General features: G+C 34.8%; 1 protein-coding gene across 1 annotated transcript; it reads left to right on the top strand.

The window, feature by feature from the left end:
* The first annotated feature begins 34 nt into the window (after positions 1-34).
* On the top strand, positions 35-26,332 carry LOC117342005 (glycerophosphodiester phosphodiesterase domain-containing protein 5-like). Its single transcript, XM_033903945.1, has 14 exons — positions 35-303; positions 2,633-2,826; positions 4,221-4,324; positions 10,328-10,421; positions 10,892-11,050; positions 11,437-11,530; positions 12,621-12,766; positions 13,384-13,466; positions 14,181-14,331; positions 15,408-15,626; positions 16,438-16,583; positions 17,007-17,154; positions 17,947-18,029; positions 20,983-26,332. The coding sequence occupies exons 2-14, from the start codon at positions 2,710-2,712 to the stop codon at positions 21,317-21,319; spliced, it is 1,881 nt and encodes a 626-aa protein (XP_033759836.1). The 5' UTR covers positions 35-303; positions 2,633-2,709; the 3' UTR covers positions 21,320-26,332.
* The last annotated feature ends 1,116 nt before the right edge of the window (positions 26,333-27,448 follow it).

Consider the following 27,448-nt stretch of genomic DNA (forward strand, 5'->3'; position numbering starts at 1 on the left):
AAAATCTACGTCTCTGGCCATGGGCACACCAGTTTTGGGGCGAAACGTCTGAAAATCATTTCTTGAAGACTTTCAACGGCCATTGGCGATAGCTTCAACGTCAAAACCTGTGATTTAGGTTCTTCATGCTTTTCATTCAAAGAAAGGAAAATTGGTAAAGGATCGTCTGTTTTAAATCGAGAACGAGATCACGACCTTTAACTCAACATGACCTTTCACCCGTCAAGAAAACATTCCAAGATGGCGGAACTGGTCATATTGAATAGGACGTCAATGTGAAAACATGGAATACACACACGTCTGGTTTGTATTTTATACTTTAGATATCAGAGGAGCCGAATAACGGTTTATTCCATGTATATGTCTACAATATTTCGGGTTATTACGATGTTTGTTGTAGATATCCATTCAACATTTCATTCAAACTTCCTGCTAGGATGGTTTAGGCCTGTGTTGGCGTTGTGGGGTCATTGATGACAAATTGAAAAGGCGTGATGACGCATGTGAGACAATGATTTCGTCTGTTTCTGTAATGTCTTTATTATGACAGCCTTATCCCACTGATAACACCACTCAGGTATACCTAAGATGGGCTTTTGCCATTTCTAAGGCTTATACAAACTTAGGTAAGGTAACGCAAGTTCTTGGACCACGGACAGTCATAACAATGGATCTTTTAAGTTTTTAGGTTATCAGTCTGTTTATTTTTGGTCTATTTGGTAGATCACACCAGACAGTATTATATAAGGGTATTATATCAGTTATTAGCTATTGCCAAATTTCATTAATTTGATAGATGTATAACATTTGATTTCTACTTTTAGCATATGATAATATATATACATTGTAGGTAATCATGGCCAGGATACCTAACTACTCTAACAATGTTATAGAGGATAACACAGCGAGAAACTTATGACAGGTGCCGCATCAGTTGGCTTCAGAACAAAAAAAAACCCAGATCACTTGAGCTAGCAGGTCAGGTTAACTATTCCAATAATATTAGAGGTTTACACGACAGGACACTTTGGACAAGCTGTAATATCCACGAATGTAATCAGGTCAGGAACCATGCAGCTAGGCCCAGTTGGCCACGCCGGTTATAAACTTGATATTCCAGGCAATGTTTCAGACACTTCAAATTATATAATTATATTATAAGAATTAAAGGGGATACACAAAGAAACATATAAAGCTACTTGGAGTTTCAATCAGTTTAAAGATATAAAGGGCTGGATGCATGTCATGTCAATGTATCCATGACATTTCAGTGAAACAACCACATTGTAGATCGTCTTGACTTGCACCATGCAAAAATCGAAGCCACAATCTGTACTGACCTAACTAACAGTATAATAACTTGAATAAGTATGTTGATATATAACTTGATCAGTCCATATCAACCATTAAAGGCAAACGAAATATTGAAAACCTTCAGATTGTTTCTTAGCTATAATTATATAACTGCACGTACACGTAGAAGCTAAAGCGAGCAAATATCATTTTGCTTGCTGTTATATATATAACCATTCTGACAGTGACATATTACCGTCTCAGTAGAGCCCTATGTATATATAGAGAGAATACATGCATGGTGATCAGTGTCTTAAAATATAAGCTGTATTTCCATGGGCGAGGGTAAAGAAAGTCAAAAGTGGCGAGCCTTAATTGGCGAGCCACTTTTGTCTTTCTGTCCTGAGCCAAAAATACAGCTTATATTTTAAGACACTGACCATGTATTCTATAATCTATCCTGCAACAGTCATAAAAAATAATCATCAAAAATGATCATTTTGAAATGAAACGGTGTCAAAAATGACAGAAATATGTTCGCCTTTTAAACGTTGTTTCACTTTTAAGTAGGTTAGTCAAATTGACGCACATGCTGCAGATTCCAAAATACATCTGTTTTTTCGTGACTGTCGTATACAGCAAAAATAAATATGATGAGTGTATTCCGACAATGTAGTGGCAGTACTAGTTGCAGGATGAATGTATATACAGTTATGACAATGACATTATATGTAAGACACATGTACTTGATTATGATAATGACATTTAATTTACAGTTTGCAGTTAGTTATATATTGGCAATATTATTACCAAGTTGATTAATATGAATTTACCTATGAGTTAATCATTTCTAAATTTAGGGTCCAAAATCCAGAAACTCTGGAATAAGGAGGGTAAATATATATAGGCAAGTATAATCTGGATGAGTAGTACATGAAAATGATGGTGTTGTATCGATGACTCTAGCAAAACCTGCAGAGTCAGTTGCAATTTGAGTCTTGATCAAGTGTGCTGCTTTAAAAGTGGACACCGGATGTAAGAGATATCTATCTATCAGAATAAGTAACATCTGTTTGTCATGAGTGACAACAGACCAGATAGCCAATACATTTTATTGATTGAGACTGGACAATGTATAAGCCGGGTGAATGCGAAGCATTTGCTTGATGCATGGCATGTAAAAGTCATGACGTCAATTAAGGTTTTTCAGCATATACGTGTGCTTGACTAGAGGTGTGGGGTTAAAAGTCCTAGCTTCGAATGGTGATAATTCAGGTATATATAGTTGTAGATAATTTTCTTTCTAACAAAGCAGTGATAATGCAATTCTTTTTTTCAGAATGATGTGACAGTATATAGAAGACCAGTTTGTAGATGTAGGAGGCTGATCTCAAGGGTACTGCCCTGCTGGTAACCATGGTTACCCACGCCAAACTCCAGTATTACCGCCACAACTATGGCCTTGTGTGTATCACAGGGTTGCTGGGGTGTCGCTGGCATCGTTATAAACAGTCCCTACGTGATAACAGAAAGGTTAGTAATTAACATGTAATTCACAGTTTAAGAGGTGTAGCTATTCACAGATGTCTTGAGTAATAAACGTGACTGTTTTAGGTCACCTGAGACAAAGCTTAAGTCTCATGGCCTATTCTTCTAAGGTAATCGCCTTTTGTCCGTCGTTGTGGACTATATATGTGTCCATGCATAAACAAGTTACGTACATTTTCGACTTCTTCTGAGAAATCCCTGAACACATTTCGAGGAAATTTTGCAAAAACCATCCATGGACAAAGGTCAACCAAAATTGAAATCATATAGTCCCTAACCCCCAGGGGACTGAGGGACGGGGTCAGATTTACTGAATTTCAAAAATCTATTTCACAATGCCCAAATTATATAGCATATATAGAGTCAAATACTCTTCATAGATAGATGGGTCTTATATAAGGTACTTTACCAAAATTGTGAATTTCACGACCCTGACATGAGGTCTCAAGTTTGCCTCTGCGGAGGGAGTACAATACTGTAAGTCTATGTAGGGAAATCAAATTTTTGAGTAATATTTTTCAATTTCTATGGGAATTCATTTTAACTTGATTTGGTTAGAATTAGCAGTTATGGGTGGCAGAATGATGGCATGCAAATGTTGGTCTGACTGACCCCCAGGGACTGATGGGTTGGGTCAAAATGACTGATATATTTTTAAAAACTCATGCAGGTGACCGTTCAGACCCATGGGCCTCTTTGATTCACTCATTCATGGGTATCATTAATTCCTTCCAGATTCTTATAATCCTGTGTTAAAAATTCTTCAATGTCAAACTTTTTTCCCACTTTCATTCCATTCAAAATTTCTAACTTTCAAACTTCAAAGGACTAACGGTTGTAATGTTTTGTATGTGAATATACCGGTATATGATATAGGTCGACTTAATCAGCAAATTTGCATGTTGAAGTGTACATGTGGAAATCTAATTCGTCAATATTCCACAATATGATTTATCAATCAATAATTACAAAGTTTAATGCAAAACAAAACAATTTAGGATTAATTATACATTTACAACTATCAAATTGTATATCAAAATAATTTTTTTAGAATATATTATCAAAAAAATATTTTAAAAACTTTAAAAACTGGAAGCTTTATATTTGGACACAATACAGTTTGTATTGATATTTTGTCTTTTAAAATTAAATATGCTATTTGCTGGTAGTTGTATAATAAAATTTCTTTCATCACTAAAAACATTTTGTGAGCTGTAAATTAAAATTAAATCAGTTGTAAACCTGTTTGATTATTTTCAAACAGCTTACAGCACTTTTAAATAATAGCTGTAATTAAGTGTATCTTGTTATGTTTACTTTTGACATTTAATTACGTAACACAATGATTGTGATAACTTATAATTGGTTTTTATCTCCAGAGGGACTTCTGTGTATTTGGCATCATGTCATTGACGTTTCTGTTCCTCACCTTTTTCCTGTATGTCATTCTAATATCCAGAAATGACTTCGATGATTTTAACTGGTGAGTGAATACATGATGGACTTATATATATATAATTATATGTACTTAATATCGCTGGTCACTAAGATTACGGATAATACTTGATTTAATGACTAGCTGTAGCCTCAAAATCACTGTAGAAATGTATATTAAGCCATGTCTTTGTCGATGTAAATTAAAGAAAGGAAACACAAACTTTGGGTATCAAAAGATTTTATTTTAAAAACTAACAACCCTTATTAAATTGAATACCATCAGGGATTTTTTTCATACATGTGTCTGTAGGGTCTAGATCTGCGGCCCTACAGATAGGGCGTTAGAATTGTACCAGCTGCCCCCATTGCATGATCGTAAGAGGTGACTAAATTTTGGAACTATCTTTTCTTTCTTAGTTTCTAATAACTGTCTTCTTCCTAATGTCTCCCTTTTCAATGCACTACTTTTGGCCGAGACATACAGTAGTCTTTAAAAATGTAAGTTGTGACTCCTGCTATATGCGCCCTGCATTTTTGGAGTGGGATGACTGGTTTGCTCGTTGTCACTATAATGTGATCTCTGCAGCCTCCCAAAATACACACCCATACACCTAATGTATGCATCTCGCACACGGGCAGGCTGTTCTTCAATGACCTTAGCTGTTGATAGGACATTAAACAATACGTAACCAAACTGAACTGAGTCCAGTTACTCCAAGTTGACAAAAATGCCCGGTTTTGTCCCTAATAAATAATTTGATCTAAATTTTCCCTATCAGAAATGAAGGTTTTACATCACCAAAAGTAGCAACAAAGGCTCTAAGCTAATGCTATGTATTTACATTAGTATACACTGGAATATCATAGAACCACTTGGAAAAAAAACCTGAAACAGTTACAGATTTTTCCAGGCGAAAACAAAAAATCAGCTAATCTTGATCAGCCATTTTCGCTAATCAAGGGTTACACAATGCTAAGCTTCATGAAATAAAGCTAATTAAGCATATTGTAACCCTTTTTATGGAGGCGTTTACGCCTGCCATATTACAATCACCTACGAGTTGTGACGTCACAATCTCTCACTTTCATTTTCGTTATATTTCCTTTCACAGTTCATTTTGTAGTTTCTTTCGGTTCATATATGATGTAGTTGAACTATATATACATTTATGAAAACTATCAAGACTACAAATAAAGTGCTATTACATGAAAAAAGGTATATTCAGTATAAATTTCTCTTCGGCGGAAGCCCGGAATTTGAGACCTCTGGTGGTAATTTCTGTAACTAGGGGTAATGATTCGCTTATAATTAGTTCCAAGTATGAGGCACGTCATTGTAGTCCGTCATTCAAAGTAGATGTGCACAGAAATGTATTAACTATGCTGATAATGTTTTGAACATTTCAGGAACTATTTTGAATAAACAATAAGAATAATGTCTTGTAAATATCTACACCTGCATCGATTTTTGCAAATCTATATTGAAAATACTGTTTGAAGGGAGATAACTGCGAGATTCTGACGTTACCTTACAGAGGACACTTGTTTAACTACTAGAAATAAAGATGGCATAACAACCAAGCGCAAACAAATTCCTGATTTTCATAATACCTTCCAGGTTTTGGCTAACAACATTTCTTTTGTTTACAACTTTGTAGTTTGTTCACGAGATTTTATGAGATTTAGTCCGATATTTAGCGATCACGTGTTCCGTCTGTTTACGTGAGCGAGCACTCTGTCAAAATGGAGGCACGTGGACACGGGCTTCACACGAAGCATCAAAATGATGTTTGTCGCTAGAAATTAATATCTATCAACATGAATTAAAGGCAAGTTGCTTACAAAGTTTAAATCTGTTTGTTGACCCACTGAAATAAGTGTTTGTTTATTTAGGACGAAACTGTTTACGATAAGTTGTTCAAGCCTGGCCAGACCACAAAATCACAATACAGTATCTACTGCGATTATAGTCCGAATTTTCTGACGATCTTGCTATATACTATATGCAAACTTTAATCAGCTTTAAGGCGATATCAACCCCAGAACCCTTCGGATTACTGCGATAACTGATCGAAGTCCCTGTGTTTCAAATCCATGAATCGGTAGACCTACGTGATGGCGTGATGGAATTCGATCGTTTATTTTTTAAAACTAAGAAAACTGGCACATATCTGTCGTGGTGGTCATTTGTGCTGTACCTTCCCCGACAGAGACAATATACAGAATCTGGATTTCTGTGATAAGGTTTACTGCAGTAGCTACTCGCGCTCGTAATATATATGAAAATACTAAATTATTATTGAACCAGCTTGTCTTATTTACATATTATTCAGCTCACGATTCAACCTTTTCAAATGTTTTCATGTAATATATATATACATTTGTATGCACCAAGCTGTGAAATGTTTGTATTACATAGAATATTTAAACAATACAAAGTAATTGTAGATTAACAAAATGTATACCAATTGCATTTTAACCTATTAGTACAACTTTTTGTTGTTTTCATGTAAAATGATAAATACATGTATATCTATTGGCAATCGATATCAAATCCATATAATATAAGACTTTCTCAAATATCAATATTCCTCATAACTTTCAAAATAAATCTATATTTGCTTTTGAAATTTAATTAAAAATGTTTGATTTTCATGTCGCGAACATATCCCTTAAAATAATCATCAATCTCCTTATTGGTCTCCAGAAAGTGTGAAAATAAATGAAACTTTTTTGTCAATAATTCTATTTATTATGAATTCATGTATAACCATTTAGGTTTTTTCCAATGTTGACCTTTAAAACTATATATATATACAAGCAACAATCTGTGGGATGTCAGATATGGAAGGCTATAGCTGTTTCAGGATAAATTGCCAAAAATGCTTAAAGTACTGTTTCTTATCACTGATCACATATATTGGGTTTTCGACTATTATGTGTTATTGCTACTTAAGTGTGAATTTTTTCGGCTTAACTGATAATGTATTTCTTTGTACTTATGTGCAACAGACATCGCGATAGTTTAATTCTCGTACATATAATATTGACTCCTACAAAAAGAAGTTGAGTGATCATGAGTGGTTGACCTACGAGAGGCATTTTATCAAATCTCATATTGACCATACTGATTGCTCATGATCATATTTCATCCGGCCTAGTAAACTCTAGAAAAAACATCTTAATTTATGAAAGTAGCTAACTCATTTAATGTATGTGTAAAAATTAAGTATATATATATATCGTACAAAACATCAAACTTCTAATATGGTAGATATGAAACATACATTTAGGCTGACTGCCTGATAATATAATACAATTTGTACAGAGTTTACAATCCTTTGACATTCAGCTCATAATATACACCATTATAATTTGATCTGTCGTCATGCGTCGGTCTTCTTCTTAAGACCAAGATATCGCAGAATGGTGTACAAAAGGTTCTTAAGCTGTTTTATCAAAATTGTTAATTTCATGGCCCCCCTATGTGTCGCATTCTCCCTGGGGAGAGGATACATTTTACTATAGTTTATATAGGAAACTCATCACACATATTTTAGCATAATTTGTTTCATTTTCATTGGAAATTGGTTAGCACGTGGTTAGGGCAAACTTTTCTCAATGACATATTGTCAGAGAATGTCAAGGCCAACGACTTGTTATGGGTTCGAATGTCAAAAATAAAAATCTCAAATTGATTATTTTTTTCATTTCATATGAAAGAACATAGTCCACTGAAACAGAATGTGCATATTTTATTGTCATCAGATAAAAATAAGGCAGAAAGATATGGCACTTGGAAAAGAATCATAAAGCTATTTTCTCCAGCCAAAATTAAAAAATAATCCAAAATTGCAGAATAAAGGTTTCTGCTCTTTTATCTATATACACATGAAGGCTTGATGTTTGGCGCATCGATAACGTATGGCTGGCTACAAATGTTATACTTATATTTGATCTTGACCTTCATTCAAGGTCACGGGGGTCAAATGATGAAAAAAATTCAAAGTTCTTTCAAAATTATTAATTTGGGTCACATTTTAAAGAATCGGCCCTTTTAAAGGTGTGTGCAATGTATCAAGGTCAAATAATCAAAATGACGCAGATATGGCACTTTTAAAAAGAAATTCCTACCAAAATGAAAAAATGACCCAAAACTGCACATACACATGAAGGCTGGATATTTGGCAAACAGATACATGTAATATGTGTGACTGGCTACAAATATTGAGTTTATCTCTCTGACCTTGACCTTCATTCACATTTTAAAGAACCGGCTCTTATGAAGGTGTGTGCGAAGTTTCAAGGGCAAATTATTAAAAATGATGCAGACATGCCCTTTAAAGAATGTTTTCTTGCCAAAATTAAAAATTATCCATAAATTGCAATTCAATTGTTGGCTCAAAAGGGGTGTCCAGCAAGATTATGGAGTTGGGATCTGAATGGTTTCACAGATAAAACAAGAGGCCCCGAGGGCCTGTATCGCTCACCTGGTTTTATGAGATATGAAACAAGAATGATGCTTAAGTTTATTTGTCGCTGGTATTTCTATGTCAATATATCATAAGCATTTTATATGGGTACATGTACATTGGTTTATTGTTATTCTAAAAATGTCAATTTAGCGAAATTGACCTATTTTGGTCCCATCCTTCAGCCCCCGGGAGGTTAACCCAAACATTCGTACAATTTTGAATACCCACCCCATAACCATGCTACCATACAAATGCAGGTTTTATACCAAATTGTGCAATTAATCCATGAAATGAAATTGACTTTGGGTACAACCCCATAGGGATTGCTACCACACCAATGTGAGTTATATCCATAACAGAGAAACCAATTGACCCCTTTTGACCCTGCCCCCCCAGGGGTCAACCCCACCATTTTTACAATTTTGAATCCCTACCCAAAATGATGCTACCAGTCAAGTATGAGCTATATCGATTGCTTAGTTTCAGAGAAGAAGTTATTTATGTCAATTAAGCCAAATTGACCAAGAGATTAACACAATCCTGATGTAAAAATAGGCCCAGGGTTCTTTCCCCACCCCAAGGGACTTATACAATCATATTGAATTGATATCAAATATGAAAGTTTTCTTCAATATTTTGCATGTAAAACGCTGTATATTTATATACAGTACCTATAGCTACTAGGCTATTATCTACATCTTGCTGGTAAATTAAAAAGCAACAAATCACAAATCACAGTTTATTGTTAATATTGACATTGGATCTATTAAAATAGATGGAATTGATATCTAATTTTAAAATAATTGTCCTTAACAAATGAGGTATTTGTTGAAAAAAAAGTGTAATAACTTTTAAAAGCCGTCAATCTAATTTTGATATTATTCTAAGATCAAAATAGAAAGGAATAAACAACTTTGTTTACAAGATATTGAAAGACATTGCACACTTTCAACAAAAAAAGTAGCAGACACTTCCTGTATTTTCAATACATATCGTGTATTGTTATAACTTATCGAAATGCATATCATATTGTTTCGACATTTCTAATACCCAGGCCTATAAAATATAAGTTTGTTTTAAACACATAAATGCAAATTTTGAACTACTTAAAAATATAAAAGATGGTTTAAAGTATGAATGTTAATGACATGTACCTAAGTAGAAGTTGATTTGAAAAAATTTAAAATGTTTGACTTCTTAAGTAAAGGTTTGATTGAAATAAGAAATGTTTAACTACTTTTAGAAGTAGGTTTGAAACTTTAAGATGGTTAAAACCATTATGTATATCGGAACAGTCTAAACCATTACATTCATCAGGACTGTGAAAACCATTATGTCCGGTTGGTTTGACACACTTAAGTGGAAATGTTTAGTCATGTTGATATCAGTTTAATTTGTATTCTCGCTTTATTTCAAATATCTCCTTTTACATCTGACTAACGCCTCCTACAGTACTTTCAGTACTTTGATTTAGTTATTGAAGATGCTGATTAACATATGTTAGCTATATGTTATATTATAATGAGTCTGTTTTGACTGGTGAAGTGTAACAGGTGCTTTGTTTTATGTTACAGGTTCATGTACAATTCATTTGACAGTTGGGCTCCCTATTTTGTTATACTGCTGTCTGTGATCTGTGTCCTTTTTACATACATTACTGTACTAATGGTGAGTAGAGAATTAAATTCAACTCAAAATAAATGTACTTATTTATTAATCTTAATTGAACCTTATTATTGATCTTCTTTAGGTTAATGTACATATGTCTTAAAATTTGGTTTTATGAAGTTCACTGCACTAAATTATTAGTCCCCTAACGGTGAAACTAGGGAGCACTATATAATTGGGATAAGTGTTTAACAGCAGAAATCATAAATTATATTTATTACAATGCCACCACTGAGAATCAAACCCGGACCCTTGTTGGCTTTCTAGACAAACTCTCATTTCTACCAGATGGGGTAAAGAGAAATTCCTCTGGCCTAGCTGCAATTGGCTAGAAGATATTATATACTGGCTTATAGAATATGTACTTATATATTTATTTATCCTGATTAAGATAAATGTATTTATGTTGTTGATATTTATCTACTGTATCCACATGTCTTTGTATCATCAAACTTCACTGTATTCTTCAGCTCTTGTCCCTGTGTCACATTGTACATGGTCACCAACTCTATGTACATCCCGTACATGTAGTATTCATCATCATCTGTTTGGCCTGCTGTGTGGCTGGAACAATCGGTTACTCTGAGCTTTGGGCCACTGAATGGTTCCTGATCTGGTTGTCTCTAAAGGTAGGTCAAAACTACCCCCAAAACTCGAATTAGTAAGCAGAGATACGCATGCCCACACCAACGTAATATCTCTGAGGAGTACTGGACACATGGCACATACAATACTTTATTTTGTAACTTTAAGTGAAAGTATGGCGCTAGTACTCCTGACCAGGACAAGCAAAAGCCAATTAAAACAGACACTTTCCCATTCACAAATTTTAATTTTAATTTCAAATTTGTCTTTATTTCTGAGAATTGGTTGAAGATGTAGACTAAGTACAAATTTTAAAGTTATGTACACATTTACTGTCAGTATACTGTGTTGATTTCAATTTTTTTTTTTTTTAATTGTTGTGGACAGCATACCATTCACAGCTATATATCTATTTTACCCTTTGTTTTAGGTCATTGGTCCGTTCCTCCAAATCGGATGTGTGATCTTGATGACATTAATGTCATATATCATCATAGGACAGTGGTTCACCCTGTCTAAGTGGTGTAAGTAGTCATTAGATTCAAATATGTACATTTTTTGAAAATGTTGATAACTTAATTAATAAACCCAGTATCGATCATTGGCTGTTTCATATAGAATAATGGGACAATTTCATATAGAATGCAACTTTATACAGAAGTTTATACACAACACACCAAAACAGTATGAAAGTCAAAAATTTATTGAATGGAACCAATAACTTGTTCAGGCTCATATTAAATATTATCTAAAGGTTTTGGCATTCTTAGGGGCTGCTCATTCTTACAACTAAATAACATCAACTAACAATATTACATAATAAATTTTTACTCGCTACTCAAAAGATACACCTAAACAATTAAGATACTAATTATACTATAGGGGCATGCAACCCCCAAGCTAGAGCGATCATAGCTTAGCTAGCTATGACTAATAGAGAGGAGAGAAACCTAGCTTGAGCGACCTCAAGCCACAGAGTAAGCAGTTGGTAGCTAAAAAGCAGGCAGTTCTGCTAAGACTGTTTCAGATGGGGCGACCCCCGAGCTTGGGCGATCCCAAGCATATCATCTACATAAGAAATAAATACACAAAATATGATATAATGAATTGGGGGCAAGAAATTCCCCGAATTTAAAAGTGCTAATATGAAGACAATTTCATATAGAAGACAATTTAATACTGAAGACATTTTCATATAGAATGCAATTTCATAAGGAAGACAATTTTATATTTCTGTTGTTAGCCTGCAGGTTGAGATTTTTTTGACCTTTGACGAAAAGTCGGTGCGGGCAAGAATGGCATCATCAACATTTTAATTGTGTTAAGTTCTTTCCCAGTAAAATGTACACGTTAACATATACCCACTCCAGATTCACCAATCATGGAATTTCTTTATTTCTGTAGTCCTCCAGTGGGATATAGTACTTCACTGGAATAGCCCGTAGCTTTCTTTATAAAAAATGTAGATAATGTAGAAGTCAAACTTAGACAATTTATAGATAGATTATATTTTGTGCAGTGAAAATAGCATGCAAAATATTGTCAAGATTTTACAATCAATGTCAGACTTTGTTGAAAATTAAGATATTTAGATAAGATATGGTTGAATTTCAGACTTACAGATGCTGTGGTTGTGTGCATATTTAATTGTGATGGTTGGACTGTATATATCTCCCCTGTTTATTGACTCGCCCTGTGTAGTGGCAACGACCAGACTGCCACATAAGCCACAAATCGTAGGCCACAGAGGGGCCTCTGGGGTAAGTATAAACTGCCACATATAGGCCACAGAGGGGCCTCTGGGGTAAGTATAAACTGCCACATATAGGCCACAGAGGGGCCTCTGGGGTAAGTATAAACTGCCACATATAGGCCACAGAGGGGCCTCTGGGGTAAGTATGAATTGCCACATTTCATGGGCCATAGAAGGTCCTCTGGGGAAGGTACAAACTGCCACATATCATAGACCTCAGAGAGTCATATTGGGTAGGTCCAAACTGCCACATGTCATTGGCCACTGAGGGTCCTCTGGGGACGGTACATATTGCTGCCACATATCATAGGCCACCGAGGGGTCCCTTGGGTAGGTTTAATCTGGCTGAAACAGGTAGATTGGTTTGGAATTTTTCAGCAAAAACGGAACTCACAGGTAGATGTACCTTAACAAATATTTAAGCCCCCTTCAACATTTTCGCAGAAGTATTAATTTTGAAATAGTAAGCTAAAAGTGGTTCCCAAATACACCATCTCCAAACTTTAATGCAGTAAAACTTTTTTATAACAAATCCCACAGGAACAGATGTGTGTGTGCACTGTACATACATGCATTCTTTCCTGCAAAGCCTTGGTACAAGATCTCTCATAATTCTCATTTCAGATTGCACCAGAGAATACTATGATCTCATATGAGGTTGCTGAACAATATGGAGTTTTCGGATATGAAACTGATGTAAGACTCAGGTAAGGTATCACAGTTACATATATAAATCATACATGTACAACCAATTGTTACAAATCCTCATGCTGGACATGTATTGGTGAATGATACAGATGCTGGGGGAATATACACTGTACATACAGTTCGTAATATTTGTGGGGTATATAATTTTGTTAAATATCTGCTATCATTAAATAAAGCATAAAAATAATAATGTTGTAGAAAATTTAATATCCACGATCTCTGACCTGAACAAAGGTGAAATTTTAGTCATACAAAAATTAAACAAGTACTATACAGTAGAACTCTGAAGATGCTAGGCAGAGTGTGATCATTCTCTCTAATTCCACCTGAAAGCTTCTCATGGTAGTTAATTTTGCATGATTTTCATCTCACTTTGAAAGTACAGTTTAAACAATTCAAATTCAAACAAAATAATACAAGTTTAAGGATAAGTTTCTCAATGATTCTTACTACTGAATCAGATATGAATGTTATTGTATGAACAGGTAAATAACAGATGGAACTTACCAGTAAAGTAAGATATTGTTAATGTGAGACTTTTTGATAAATAAAACATAAGCCAATCATTTATTCATGTAATTGCAATGTAACTGAAAGATACATGTACGTTTAATAACCCAAGATGCCATGTAACTTGTTCCTCAGCCGTGTAAAACAGAGACTTACAGGTGTTAAAAAATCTTGTGACCAAAGTATTTGATTGTATCTTACAGTTTTGATGGTGTGCCATTTTTACTCCATGATTCAACTTTTGCGAGAACTACAAATATTGCCGATGTTTTTCCTGACCTAGTAGATACAGAAGCTTCCATGTTCAATATATCTCAGATAAAGCAGTTAGATGCTGGCTCATGGTTTGTAAAGGTAATGAACGTGCTTGTGTGGTGTATAGAATTCATGATTTATATACACATGAAATATCTTGTTATTCTTCATAAAATTGGCAATAACAGCTAAATATACACCTATTGCAAATTAGCACATTGTTTTAACAATATCAACACTCACCGTTAAGGTGAACATTATTCCAACTTTTCCCATAAAAATTCCCCAGTGACAAACAGCCTGCTTGGCTATAGTTCACTCTGTTCTCCGTGGTGCTGATTGTTACCTCACACGAGAACACGTATGTAGTGTAAGGAACCGCGAAAAATCCTTGTGCGATAATTTCAAACACTTATTTTTGTATGGTAATGATAAAAACAAAACATCTTACCATACTAACCAAATATTTATAATAGTTACATAACTATCAATACTGTCATACCTTAATTGATAGTCTATGCATTCTTTGTGATACTGCTCATGCACATTTATATGTTTTTATCAGTTAAAACGTCTGAACAATCACTATAATTGCTAGAACAACTCTTTGCCCCCTTCCCGTCCTGTTTCACAAGAAAGTAAAGTTCCTTAGTACTTGAGTGTTATTAAGGTCAAAATGGGAATAGAAGGCATTTTTGGAGCTTAAGAGTTAATGTGAACACAGGGAAGCCAATATACAGTTGTTGTTTGTGTAAAGAGAGGATTAATTAACAAGAGTCAAAATATATAGCAAAAATGCCTGGGGGAGGGGGAATTGAAATGGTCGCTTAGAACAGAGGGTTGCCCAATAGAGTTGGTCACTTAGACAGATTTGACTGGATATGAAAGAGACCAAATCTTAACAGAGAAATATGCCAAGATTAGATGTTTATGACATGTATATAATTAATTAACCATAAAGTTCTTTTGTGTCATTAGCATGATGTATTGGCAATTGATGTTATGGTCCTAATATGTAATACAAGTTGGTACTGCTGACAAAATAACACCAACCGATTACCTCTAGCAGGGCTTTATGATAGTTTGTTAGTAAATAGAATGCTATAAGACTGTCATTAAGGCGCTAACGGACTGTCTGTAAAACATTTATGAAAAATGTACTTTGTTTTAAACAGACCAACCCAATGATGACTTTAGGCAGTGTGTCGTCAGAGAGGAGAAATCTTTACACACAACAGAAGATCCCAACTTTTCTCGAACTTCTAAAATTTGCCAACAAAACAGGCAAGGTTGTCATGTTTGATCTCTTTCTACCTTCCAAATCACACCCATTTCACACGGACATGGGACCTGTTCATAACGCCATACACGAGTCAGGCATAGATCCCAAGAAGGTAAGTCAGATAAAATGGTATTGGAACCACTGAACCATATGATTTCCCATAGTCGATAATGTTAAGGTTTACCACTGTACTGCTTAAATGGAATGTTCAGCACTGGTCCACTAGCGATAATTTTGAAGAATGTCATCTCACAAACCTGTAAATAGAATATTTAAAAATTCTACCAATTGGAACTTTTTTTATACTGGGGCCACCATCTTGTATTGAATTCAGCACCAAAAATTCACCTAAATTTACAGCAAATTACACACTTAATTAACTCCACCTGACAAAAACAGGCTAGAAAAAAGTTAACTTTTTTTCTGCATATTTTACATCTACATGTACATATATATTGCCCAGCCAACTCATAAAACTTTGGAAACTTCTCTCAACTGAATATCTAATCAGTAGGCCCCAATGCATTCACCTTCCTATTAAATCTTCTGCCCAAACTGGGAAAACCTACAATCTATTTTTGATTTGGTTCTGTGGTCCCTATAACAATGACTCAATAATGACGTACTATCTCTTATGGGTTTAAGTACTTTTTTCTAGTGTCTACTTTATTAACTGATAACTTCTTAAGGTGTTAAAAGCTATTTTCCTCAACAAGAATATTGAGATCCTCTATTCATAAATCAGCCGTAATATTTACTTACAGACCATGAAGCTCATAACATATCCTGACATTTATCTGAATTCTAAAGTTTTCTTGTAAAGGTAAAAAATCTGTCACATGTCACTGGATATCAAACAGATTTATAAAGTCTTACAGTAATATTGATTTACTCTGGTACCTTACTACGTTCTTACCTGACAGATATGGTGGTTGATGAATGTGGAAGATAAACTCGGTGAAAATTATACACCTGTTTTGAGGGAATACTTGCCTCCAGATGTTCTCCGCAGGAAACACATCTACAACATTAACATCGAATACAGCAGCATAACTTTGGAACAAATTAGGTTTGTGCATGATATGGCTTATATATAATAGAAACCAAATGTGTCTTAGTAATAAATTAGTATCAATTAAATGTTAGATCTCTTTGTGACATTGGCTTTCAATGGATATGCCTTCCAGATATTCTATCATTATGTATAAATTTGAAACAAAGATACGAAGAGGTCCTACCAGGGGTACGTGCATCCCTTCCAAGATTTTATGGAAAGATACTGTATTGATATTACAAATAAAATTCCAATAAAAGAATTCTAAAATGGATTATTTGTGTCCAGAATTTGCTTTGAATTATCACATCGTTATAATAGACTATTTCCTATCTACGATAACCATATCTGGTACATATATTGATGTTTTGATAATCTTTTTGTTTTCTGTGAAACTAATATTTTCCATTATATGTGACCATTCCTGTTGTTTTTCAGGGAGTGTCAGGCCAATAACATCAGTGTTAACGTGTTCAATGTAAACACTGGATGGTTCCTGTCTCTGTTTTGGTGTGTAGGCACAGCCAGTGTGAGTTCTGACAACTGTCACACCCTGTCAAAAGTGGAACAGCCAGTGTGGACCCTGGTACGTTAAAATCGTAATCTACAAGTTTATAATTACTATCAAAGTTTTTGGGAAACTTTCGTTTTTGTATTGCTATTTTAAGCACATCACCATCAGACTGTTGTTAAAGTGAGCTTTTGCGATGTGCTGTGTTGTGGCATCTGTCGTTAGTCGTTTGTTAAGTTTTCATTCAAACAACTTCTTTTTGAAAATCAAGAGTCCCAGAAACCTGACATTAGGCCTGTAGCATGCAAGCTGGGGTAAACGGCCTCCAAATGTGTTCAAATGAATGGCCTTTACCTTTATTCAAGGTCACTGGGGTCAAATATGCTAAAAATCTTTTAAACAGCTTCTCAATAACCAAAAGGTCAGGAAACCTGATATTAGCTATTGGCTTGTAGCATGCTGGGGTGAAGGGCTACCAAGTTTGTTAAAATGAATGATCTTGACCTTTTTTGACAAATATAGAAGACAAAAATGTTTTTAACACCTTTTCCTCAATAACCAAGAGACCCAGAGACCTGATATTGGACCTGCAGCATGCTTGAGTGAAGGGCTACCAATTCAAGTTTGTTCAAATGAAGGACCTTGTCCTACATTCAAGGTTACAGGGGTAAAAAAAAAGAACAAATTATTTTTTTTTTAAATTTCTCATTAACAAAATGACCTAGGGACCTTATATTAGCCGGTAGCATGCCAGTAAAAAATCAAAGTCCAGAAATGAATTAAATTGAATTGAGCTTGCATACCTGAAACAATGGAATAATGAGAGTGTGATAATGGATCAATGTCTGATGAGTGTTTTAATTGCAGTTACCGAGGAACTACCTAATTTTGTGGGTGACCGTGGATGTGCTGTCTGCTATAGTGGTCGTAGTTATATTTATTGTACAGAGGTATGTAGACCATTGTTGTATTAGTGCATTGTTTGGTTTGCCTGTATCTATTATATATGTATATTTCTTATATTAAAATGATTTATTTGATGAGGGGCTGCGGTTGCCGAGTGGTTAAGGTGTCCCAACACTTCATCACTAGCCCTCCACCTCTGGGTTGCTAGTTGGAAACCTACATGGGGCAGTTGCCAGGTACTGACCGGAGGTCGGTGGTTTTTCTCTGGGTACTCCGGCTTTACTCCACCTCCAAACCTGGCACGTCCTTAAATGACTCTGGCTGTTAATAGGACGTTAAGTGAAATAAACCATTAAATTATTTTCTTTGATATGATATTACAAAAGAGGCCCTTTTCTTGTCTTCCAGTTAAATGTATGAGTTTAGTTTGAGTTTTTCAACTAAAACTTTCAGATGTAAATGTTAACTTTTTCTCTCCATACCTCACACACTGAAATGTCAATGCAATATCATCATGATTCAAAATTGTACCTTTGATAATAAACGGAAGGAGTCGGATGCAGGATATATGAAAAATCTGCCTGTATATATATACAGTGCTATGTTTTGTTTTTAGTGTACGAATGCCGCAAAGCATTTACAACTTGAATGACAACGTCATTTACCTGGAGTCCTTTGTAAAAACAGGTTGCGTACCTCATACAATCCTAACTACTATACAGATACCTTTGCCTTACCTCCTTTTGATCCCAACTCTATTATATCTATGTGGTTCTAGCGTTTATATGTGAACAAAAACAATTCATCATTGTACATGTACTACCCTGTGAATTGTACCATATTAACTCCCAACTCCTTTTTAAAGTCCATTCCACGCAAATCAGTTTTTCTACTTATTTAGCTCACCTGCCAAAGTGAGCTTATGTTGCGGTGCTGCATCTGTTGTCCAACTGTGGTCCGTCAAGCATTAAGTTTTTCCCATTACATTGTAAACATCTTTTTAATAACCAGCAGGCCCAGAGACCTGTTATTGGGCAAGGTCATAAGGAACAAATATGTTGAAGTCTTCAAATAACTACTTTTGATAACAAAAGGCCCAGGGTACTGATATTGGTCCTGTAGCATGATGGGGTGAAGGGCTAGTTTGTTCTAATGAATGACCATGACCTACTTCAAGGTCACATAGGGGAAATATGTTAAAAACTTCAAACAACTTCTTGATATCAAAAAAGCAAAGGGTACTGATATTGTGGCAGTAGCATGCTTGGATGAATGACCCTGAACCACTTTTCAAGTTCATAGAGGTCAAATATGTTGAAGTCTTTTGGATAACAAAAGGCCCAGGGTACTGATATTGTTCCTGTAACATACTGAGCTGCAGGGTTATAGATCATAACCTGTTCAAATACAATACCTTGCCCCTTATCAAAGTCACATGGGTCAAATATGCTTAAATCTTTTAACAAAAAAATCTACATAAACTTCAAGGTGAATGATACAGGCCCTTAGTGCCTCTTGTTGGAGTTATGTCCCTTTACACTTAGAATTTCTGATACAGAACCTTGTGCATCTCTGACCTCCTCCAATACAATGCCCTATACATGTATATTGATTCTGTGAAAGCCAATCATCTGCATGTCAATATGTCAAAGGATATAAACAGTAACATAAGATTTATTACATGGTTTATTTGTGTTGATATATATGAGCTGTGAGCAAACATATATATATGATGTAAAGTAAGAAAGATTTTTGCTGAATCATAATTATAGACAAGTTCAGCTGAAATCCTGTGTATTGTGATGACTTGGAGGTATAACTATTTTCCTGTTTGGAACATTCTTTCTATATTCTTTTTATTGATAAGGGGAGATAAACCAGTGAAGTTCTAGTGCTGTTATAGTGTTATCCTTGTTTATAAACCTGTGGATCAAGTATTATCTATGAACTTCTGTCGCATGTTTCTACACATACCTGGTACATAGAAATATGTCTATATATCTGTCTATACACAGGCACCATATCCTTATAAACACTGTACATACCTTACATTGCATGACCGATATATATACAAGTACAGTGTCTAGTATTACCATATATACAAATGTATATATATACAATATATTCATATGAAACCCTGGCAGACTACATTCATATCCCTTAGAGATTGTATTCTATTGATTATTATGTATTCTATTGATTATTATCAGCACAGTGAATACATAATTATATTTGTTTGAAGTAAATGCTTCATTATAATAATTGCGATTAACTAGCAAAGTTTTCTATGACAAAAATATTTGAAAAGTATGGAGCTGTTTATCAATCATTCTTCTTTAAAAAAACACTGTAGACTATATGAATGCCAACAAGATAAATGCAAATAAAATGGAATGTTTTAAAATATGGTTTGATAGATATGCCTTTGGTCATTGTCCAGCTGGCCCATATACAAGTAGTCTAAGAATTACAGTAGGATAGCTTGAAGCAGTATATGATCAGTGTTTATTGGTAATTTGTTTGATGTACAGGTGTCTTGAGTATATCTCTTCATAGATTTAGACAACTGGTCATTATCCATACTCTTAAATCAGGGTATAATAGTATTAGAAATGACTTTGTCTGTGTGCTGTGCCTGCATTCTTGCAAACCTTGTGTAAAAGATATGTTGTGAACTTCTGGGCCGGTTCAGCTGATATTCACATCGTTATTTACACACACCGTCAGGTTCCGAACTTAGTTAGATTTTAGTGGTCCTTGCTTAAGTTTTACAGTCAAAGGAGGTCACACTTGTCCCCATTTATTAAAACAGGTGAAACCTCTAGATAGATCATTGTCTTATTGATGGGCGAGGGGGTTGTATATCTACATGTATATGAGATCCCACCCACTTTGGTTTTATTTCTGCATTAGAAGGCCCATTGTTTTCTAATAATCTGTTCTTGTGTTTCATCCTATTTTCGTGCTTATTAGTTACAAACTGGGCTTGTGTTTCAGAATCCACAAACAGGGCACCAAATACAGTCCAGAGTCTCAATCTCTCAACTGGGAAGCTCAGAGCCAACAAGTCCAGCAACACCGGAGTCAACAACGTGTGGATAGTTACAGACGCAATAAACGCGCCATGAAGGAGAAACTTCTAATGAGGGATGTAGCGTCAGAACTGTTTGATGTGGAGCCAGAGGTGGACGACCTCGGTATCGAGAGTAACTACACTGTACAGTCTGCCGACGGCCGAGTCATGGCTGCAACATTCCATCAAGAACAAAACGGGTATCAGACGAGTTATCAGGACCCCAGTCGTGTACATTCAGACGGTATAGTTAATCTATAATTCCTGTTGATTGGTGGGGCTGATAAGAAAGTTTATATGGAACAGGATGTGGACTTGTTTGATTTTGTTATTTTTTTATGAGGGAAGGGAGGGGGAGGATGGAAGATGATTTTTTTTTTATGAGGGAAGGGAGGGGGAGGATGAGGTGAAGTAGGGAGGGATGGCTTCAAATTTACTGTAAGCAGTAAGACGTGTATACATGACAGTATATATCAACGGTTAAAAGAAGGTGAAAGTTGAGTGAGCACGAATTGACTAACATTTTATTCCATGGTGTGATTGGTCAGTTTGCTTTGGCTATGCATACTTACTACACCAATAATGTTCGTTGTGCCAGCCCTTTTCGAGAGACTAGAATTATTACCCAGGACATTAAATCATAGATCTAGTCGTCAAGGTGATATTTTGGCATTACATTGAACTTGACAGCAATGGCATTGAGTCAGTTGTAGATTCAATTGGCAGAAGAGAGATATTATGTTTTAAATGAATACTGTGTATTCGTATGTACTAGATACATTAATGATAAATGGAAACTTATTTGTTTCTGTTGAGATTGATGAAGCTTTCAGCTTTTCAAGGTAGGACCAAAAAAATCTGCATGTCTTTATTGATTAATTTCATAAAATGGAAGCTAAATTATAAGTCCACCTATACCCTGTACAATAAATAGTAGATATTTATTATAGTATAAATAGAGAAGGTCTATTTTAAATTTGTGAAAAATCATCCAATGATTTCCAATGATATTTAAAGTGTATACAATGTATATTATGTACTTAACTGATAATAGAATGTCTAGTAGATCTGCAGATTTACAGATTCTGTTTTGGAATTGCAGTTTTATGGGATTGCCAAAAGAACTGGTAGGATGTGAAAAGATCAATTTTCATTTCTTAAGGCTAACATATAGACATACATCTTCATATTGATTGAGATTGTTGGTATATATAGATCTGACATGTATACTGACCTACAATATGTAGTTTGAAATTTTAAAATTTTTAGTCCCCTGACTGGATTTTTTGTGTACGTGGGTACAATGCATGAAATTGACACTGAAATTTATGTTACTGTACTGGTATAAGATGCACAGCAGTGTAAAGATATAAGGTATGTGTTCAAATACCTGTACATCTCTTTTGTAGCCATACTGTGTATTTACAATACTTGTTATTCAAATTTTTATTAAATTATGAATATTAAAACTATATAGTTATATTTCGCTGATTTTGAACAATATTTGATTTTACCTTTTCATTATTCTTTAGTTGTTTTATTTTGAAATAGGACACTTAAGTATGAACAGCTGAAACTATATATAGCACCGGTATCTATATACATTTATTTATCAATCTGTGACTTACACTACTTATATTTTGTATAATTGTATATGAAGCATAGTGTATATAATGTATACAGTAATAACAATTTTGTCTTTTGAACTCCTGAGATTTTAGACATTGTTACGGGTGCTTCCATTTTTTCGGTAAAGCTGTTTCATTGAAATATTTTTTGTTTTGTTTTTGTTATGATTTAGAAAATGGACAAAGAGGATAGCCACTGTTTATACATTTTTAGAATTGTTAAGTAAGAACGCCTGTGCATATTCTGTTCCAAAGTCATTTCAACCCGTCCTAGAGGTATTTAAGCTTTTCTGATCAATATGCATAAGACAAAGGTTTTATTTTTCTTGTTTTTATTGATAATTACCACAATTTGTTACAAGAATGCATCAGGTTCCCATGCCTTCAAAGATTATTTATAGATTTTTGAGAAGTGTTTTTCCCAGCAACATCCATCTTTTGATTTCTATACATTCAAACTCTTATCAACATTTTTTTTTTTTTTTTTTCAGAAAACCTGGAATACTTGATTGTTGCTATTGGTGATATGTACATTAAGATTTCATGATTTTGTTGTGTCCTGCTCTCACATCCATTTATAAACTTTCATTTAAGTGCTGCTACTTAAAATTCTTTTAATATAGTTACTGATAAAACTGTACACATGAACTGTTTATAAAGGTAGTTGTGTGCTTCTGATTTATTTTCATTTTGACTTTTACAGGAGTTATGCCCCTTGTTCGATCTCGATAAATGATCAAGAAGTTGTTTACAATATTGCAATCAATTTTAATATATGAAGGAATTTGGTACATCTAAATATTGTGAGTGACTGGTCTTGCATTTTTTTTATTGCTTTGTTTATTTTTCTTTGATTTTGAATTTTGCTTTGAATTAATATTTGTTATGAATTATGCTCTTCCCTTTATATTCGGTAAATATACGTCATCGGTACTTATAAACTTACGCTTTCAATGAAGTTTTCTTGTGTATTTTCACTATTTTTTCTCCCTAAATTTTGTTTGATTTGATATTGACATCCCTTTGTGCCCAATATTTATTTTTATTCTGGTTTGGTATTTGTGTTTCAAAGACTTCTTGTGATTTGCTAAAGAGTGCAATAAGATATTGGGCATGAAAATTCCTGTTACATTTATGTATGCTACGATATGTCAGGTGAAAATTTTTAATAACAAATTAAAGAATATAGGGTTTGAAACATTTTTTCTTTAAAAAAAGATAGGATAAATACATTATTTTGACAATGGTATATAAAACTATGTCAGGATTCGCTGAAAAGCTGGAGAATTTTGTCACCAAACTTGAGTGCTGTTTTTCATTTAAAAAAAAAACAACAACAAAAAGCAGATCTTGTTGATGATCTTGGCTTGTTGATATTTTAATGTAGAGGCCAGGGTTCTTGGATTATAGATATATGTTGACTCATCAGATACATTTTTCACCAACATTATAAATACATAATTTACCCATTCATGATAATTGGAAAGAACTAATACCCTTTCATTGTGATAATCAGACACACACTGTAATAAATACCCTTACATTGTAATAATCAGACACACTTACTTACTCCCATACTGTGACACCCATACATTATAATAATTTGATACACACTTCTCCCATACTGTGACACCCATACATTATAATAATTTGATACACACTTCTCCCATACTGTGATACCCTTATGATGCCATGCATTGTAATAATTGGATACACACTTCTCCCATATTAAGATACTCTCACATTGTAATAATCAGATATATGCTGTAATATCCTTACATTGTAATAATCAGACACACTGTAATACCTACATGTATACATTGTAATAATCGGATATACATTTCTTCAATACTATAATACCCATACATTGTAATAATCGGACACACACTGTAATACCCATACATTGTAATAATCGGATACACACTTCTCCCATATTTTAATACCCTTCCATTGTAATAATCGGACACACATTTCTCCCTTTGTGGTTGAATAGAGAAGGAATCAACTGTCCATCAATATTGATGCATAAAATGTTTCATAATTTGAATGTGTACTAAATTTTCTACAATATCAGTTTTTCTTTTTTATTGCTTAAACAGACCAGAATTCTTACAAGGAGATTAACAGTAAAGACAGAATCTCACTTATTTTAGATTCTTCAAATATTTCTTGTAGAAAAAATTGTCTTGAAGGTCTGAAAGTGTTTTTGAGTTATTGCTCGTTTGATCAAGAGTCACAGGCGCTTATTGGATTTATTTGCAGTTTTTGTATGCTTCATTGATGGTGATCTGCTACCTATGTCTTAGGTACAGTATATTCCATGTGTTGGCGTGTTGTTGTTAGGTTCTGTAGGCTGACAAATTGGTAAATTACCACGGTTAAGACAACAATGAGAGGTTCCCTGGGCTGAGATATTGGTAGGATCCCACGGTTAACACAAAATTGCGAGGTTCCCTCAGTTTGCACAAAATTGAGAGGTTCCCTGAGCTGACATATTGGAAGGTTCCCACGGTCAACATGACATTGGGAGGTACCCTGGGCTGACATATTGGAAGGTTCCCACGGTCAACATGACATTGGGAGGTACCCTGGGCTGACATATTGGAAGGTTCCCACGGTCAACATGACATTGGGAGGTACCCTGGGCTGACGTATTGGTAGGTTCCCATGGTTTACACAACATTGAGAGGTTCCCCCTGTTCGCACAAAATTGAGGGGTTTCCTGGGCTGACGTATTGGTAGGTTCCCATGGTTTACACGAAATTGGGAGGTTCCCCGGGGTGACATATTGGTAGGTTAGATATACATAAATATGACATTGGTAGCTTAGGTTCCCGGCTTAAAAGTGGAAGGGTTCACTGCACCAACAACATATTGGTAGGTTACAACGAATAACAAAATATTGGTAGTTTCCTTGTGTGGCACTTTATGGGTATGACCCAAGGTTTGAGACACAAAGATAATGATATTCATTGCATGCATGTATTTATTAAGGAGTATTTGACTACAGATGTATGTTTTTCCAGTTATTATTTAAGTTCTTTGCAGTTGATGATGTCACAAATTAAAATGAAGCCAAATGATATATTGCATATCAAACTGAAATACATGTGATAAAAATGCATAGTTGATGTGATGTTAGTGAGAAATACCTGATACCTGATACCTCTTCTTAGACGCCACTGGTTAGCTGATGTCAGCTAATTCTGACGCATCTTTTAACGTGATAAACATGGGGCTCCCTCTCCTGGTTTATAAGGGAAAGAGGGTCTAAAACTACCAAATTGTAGATATAATTCCTATCTATAACTACATCCAATGTGGGAAAAGTATACTCATCAATATCATACAATATTTTACTGTAACAGTACTTAAAATGTGTACAGTTAACACATTAATATTGCCCAAAATTCTTAAAATTGTTAAAGTGTCATGTATATTTTACCCAATTAACATCGTACAAAATTAAAAGACTTAGTCTCAGCATTCCTGAGATTTGGGAATTTGACTCTTTCTAAAAGATATCTTCCAATAATTTAATTTTGTATGAAACACGCATTTTCATTGGCTGAAATAATTTTGTTATACCTCCATCACAAAATTTTTGACGTTGCGAAATGTAACGTCATTTTTGATTGGCTGATGACGTTGCGTAATAATTTATCACAGAAAAGAGTTCGCCAAAGAAAGTGAAATATCTTGGTGTGTATAAGACGAAATTAAATTATAAGAATTAACATTAATTATTTTTTAGGTCACCTGAGACGAAGTCTCAGTTGACCTATTGCAATCGCCTTTTGTCCGGCGTCATGCGTCGTGCGTCGTGCGGTGTGCGTCGTGCGTCGTAAACAATTTACATTTTCAACTTCTTCTCAAAAACCGCTGAACTAAATTCAATGAAATTTTACAGGAAGCTTCCATGGCTGAGGGTGAACCAAAATTGTGAATTATATGGTCCCCACCCCCCAGGGGCCTGCGGGGCGGGGCCAAAAAGGGTCAATTTGACTAAAACTTCAAAAATCTTCTTCTCTACTCTCAGATATGGTAGAATCAAATACTCTTCATAGATGGAAGGGTCTTATGGTGCTTTACCAAAATTGTGAATTTCATGACCCTGGGGTCTCATGTTTGCCCCTGGGGAGGGGGTAAACTTTACTATAGTTTATATAGGGAAATCACATTTTTGACTATTATTTGTTGGATTTGTATTGGAATTCATTCTAACTTGTATCAAATTATCAGCATGGGATGACACTTTGATGGTATGTACATGTTGGCCCTATTTGAGCCCCAGGGGCTGGTGGGCGGGGCCAAAAAGGGTCAAATTGACAAAAATTTCAAAAATCTTCTTCTCTACTCTCAGATATGGTAGAATCAAATACTCTTCATAGATGGAAGGGTCTTAAGGTGCTTTACCAAAATTGTGAATTTCATGACCCTGGGGTCTCACGTTTGCCCCTGGGGAGGGGGTAAACTTTACTATAGTGTATATAGGGAAATCACATTTTTGACTATTATTTGTTGGATTTGTATTGGAATTCATTCTAACTTGTATCAAATTATCAGCATGGGATGACACTTTGATGGTATGTACATGTTGGCCCTAGTTGACCCCCAGGGGCCTGCAGGGCGGGGCCAAAAAGGGTCAAATTTACAAAAATTTCAAAAATCTTCTTCTCTACTCTTACATATGGTTGAATCAAATACTCTTCATAGATGGAAGGATCTGAAGGTGCTTTACCAAAATTGTGAATTTCATGAC

Source organism: Pecten maximus, chromosome 14 (genome assembly GCF_902652985.1).
Source record: "Pecten maximus chromosome 14, xPecMax1.1, whole genome shotgun sequence".
NCBI lineage: Eukaryota > Metazoa > Mollusca > Bivalvia > Pectinida > Pectinidae > Pecten > Pecten maximus.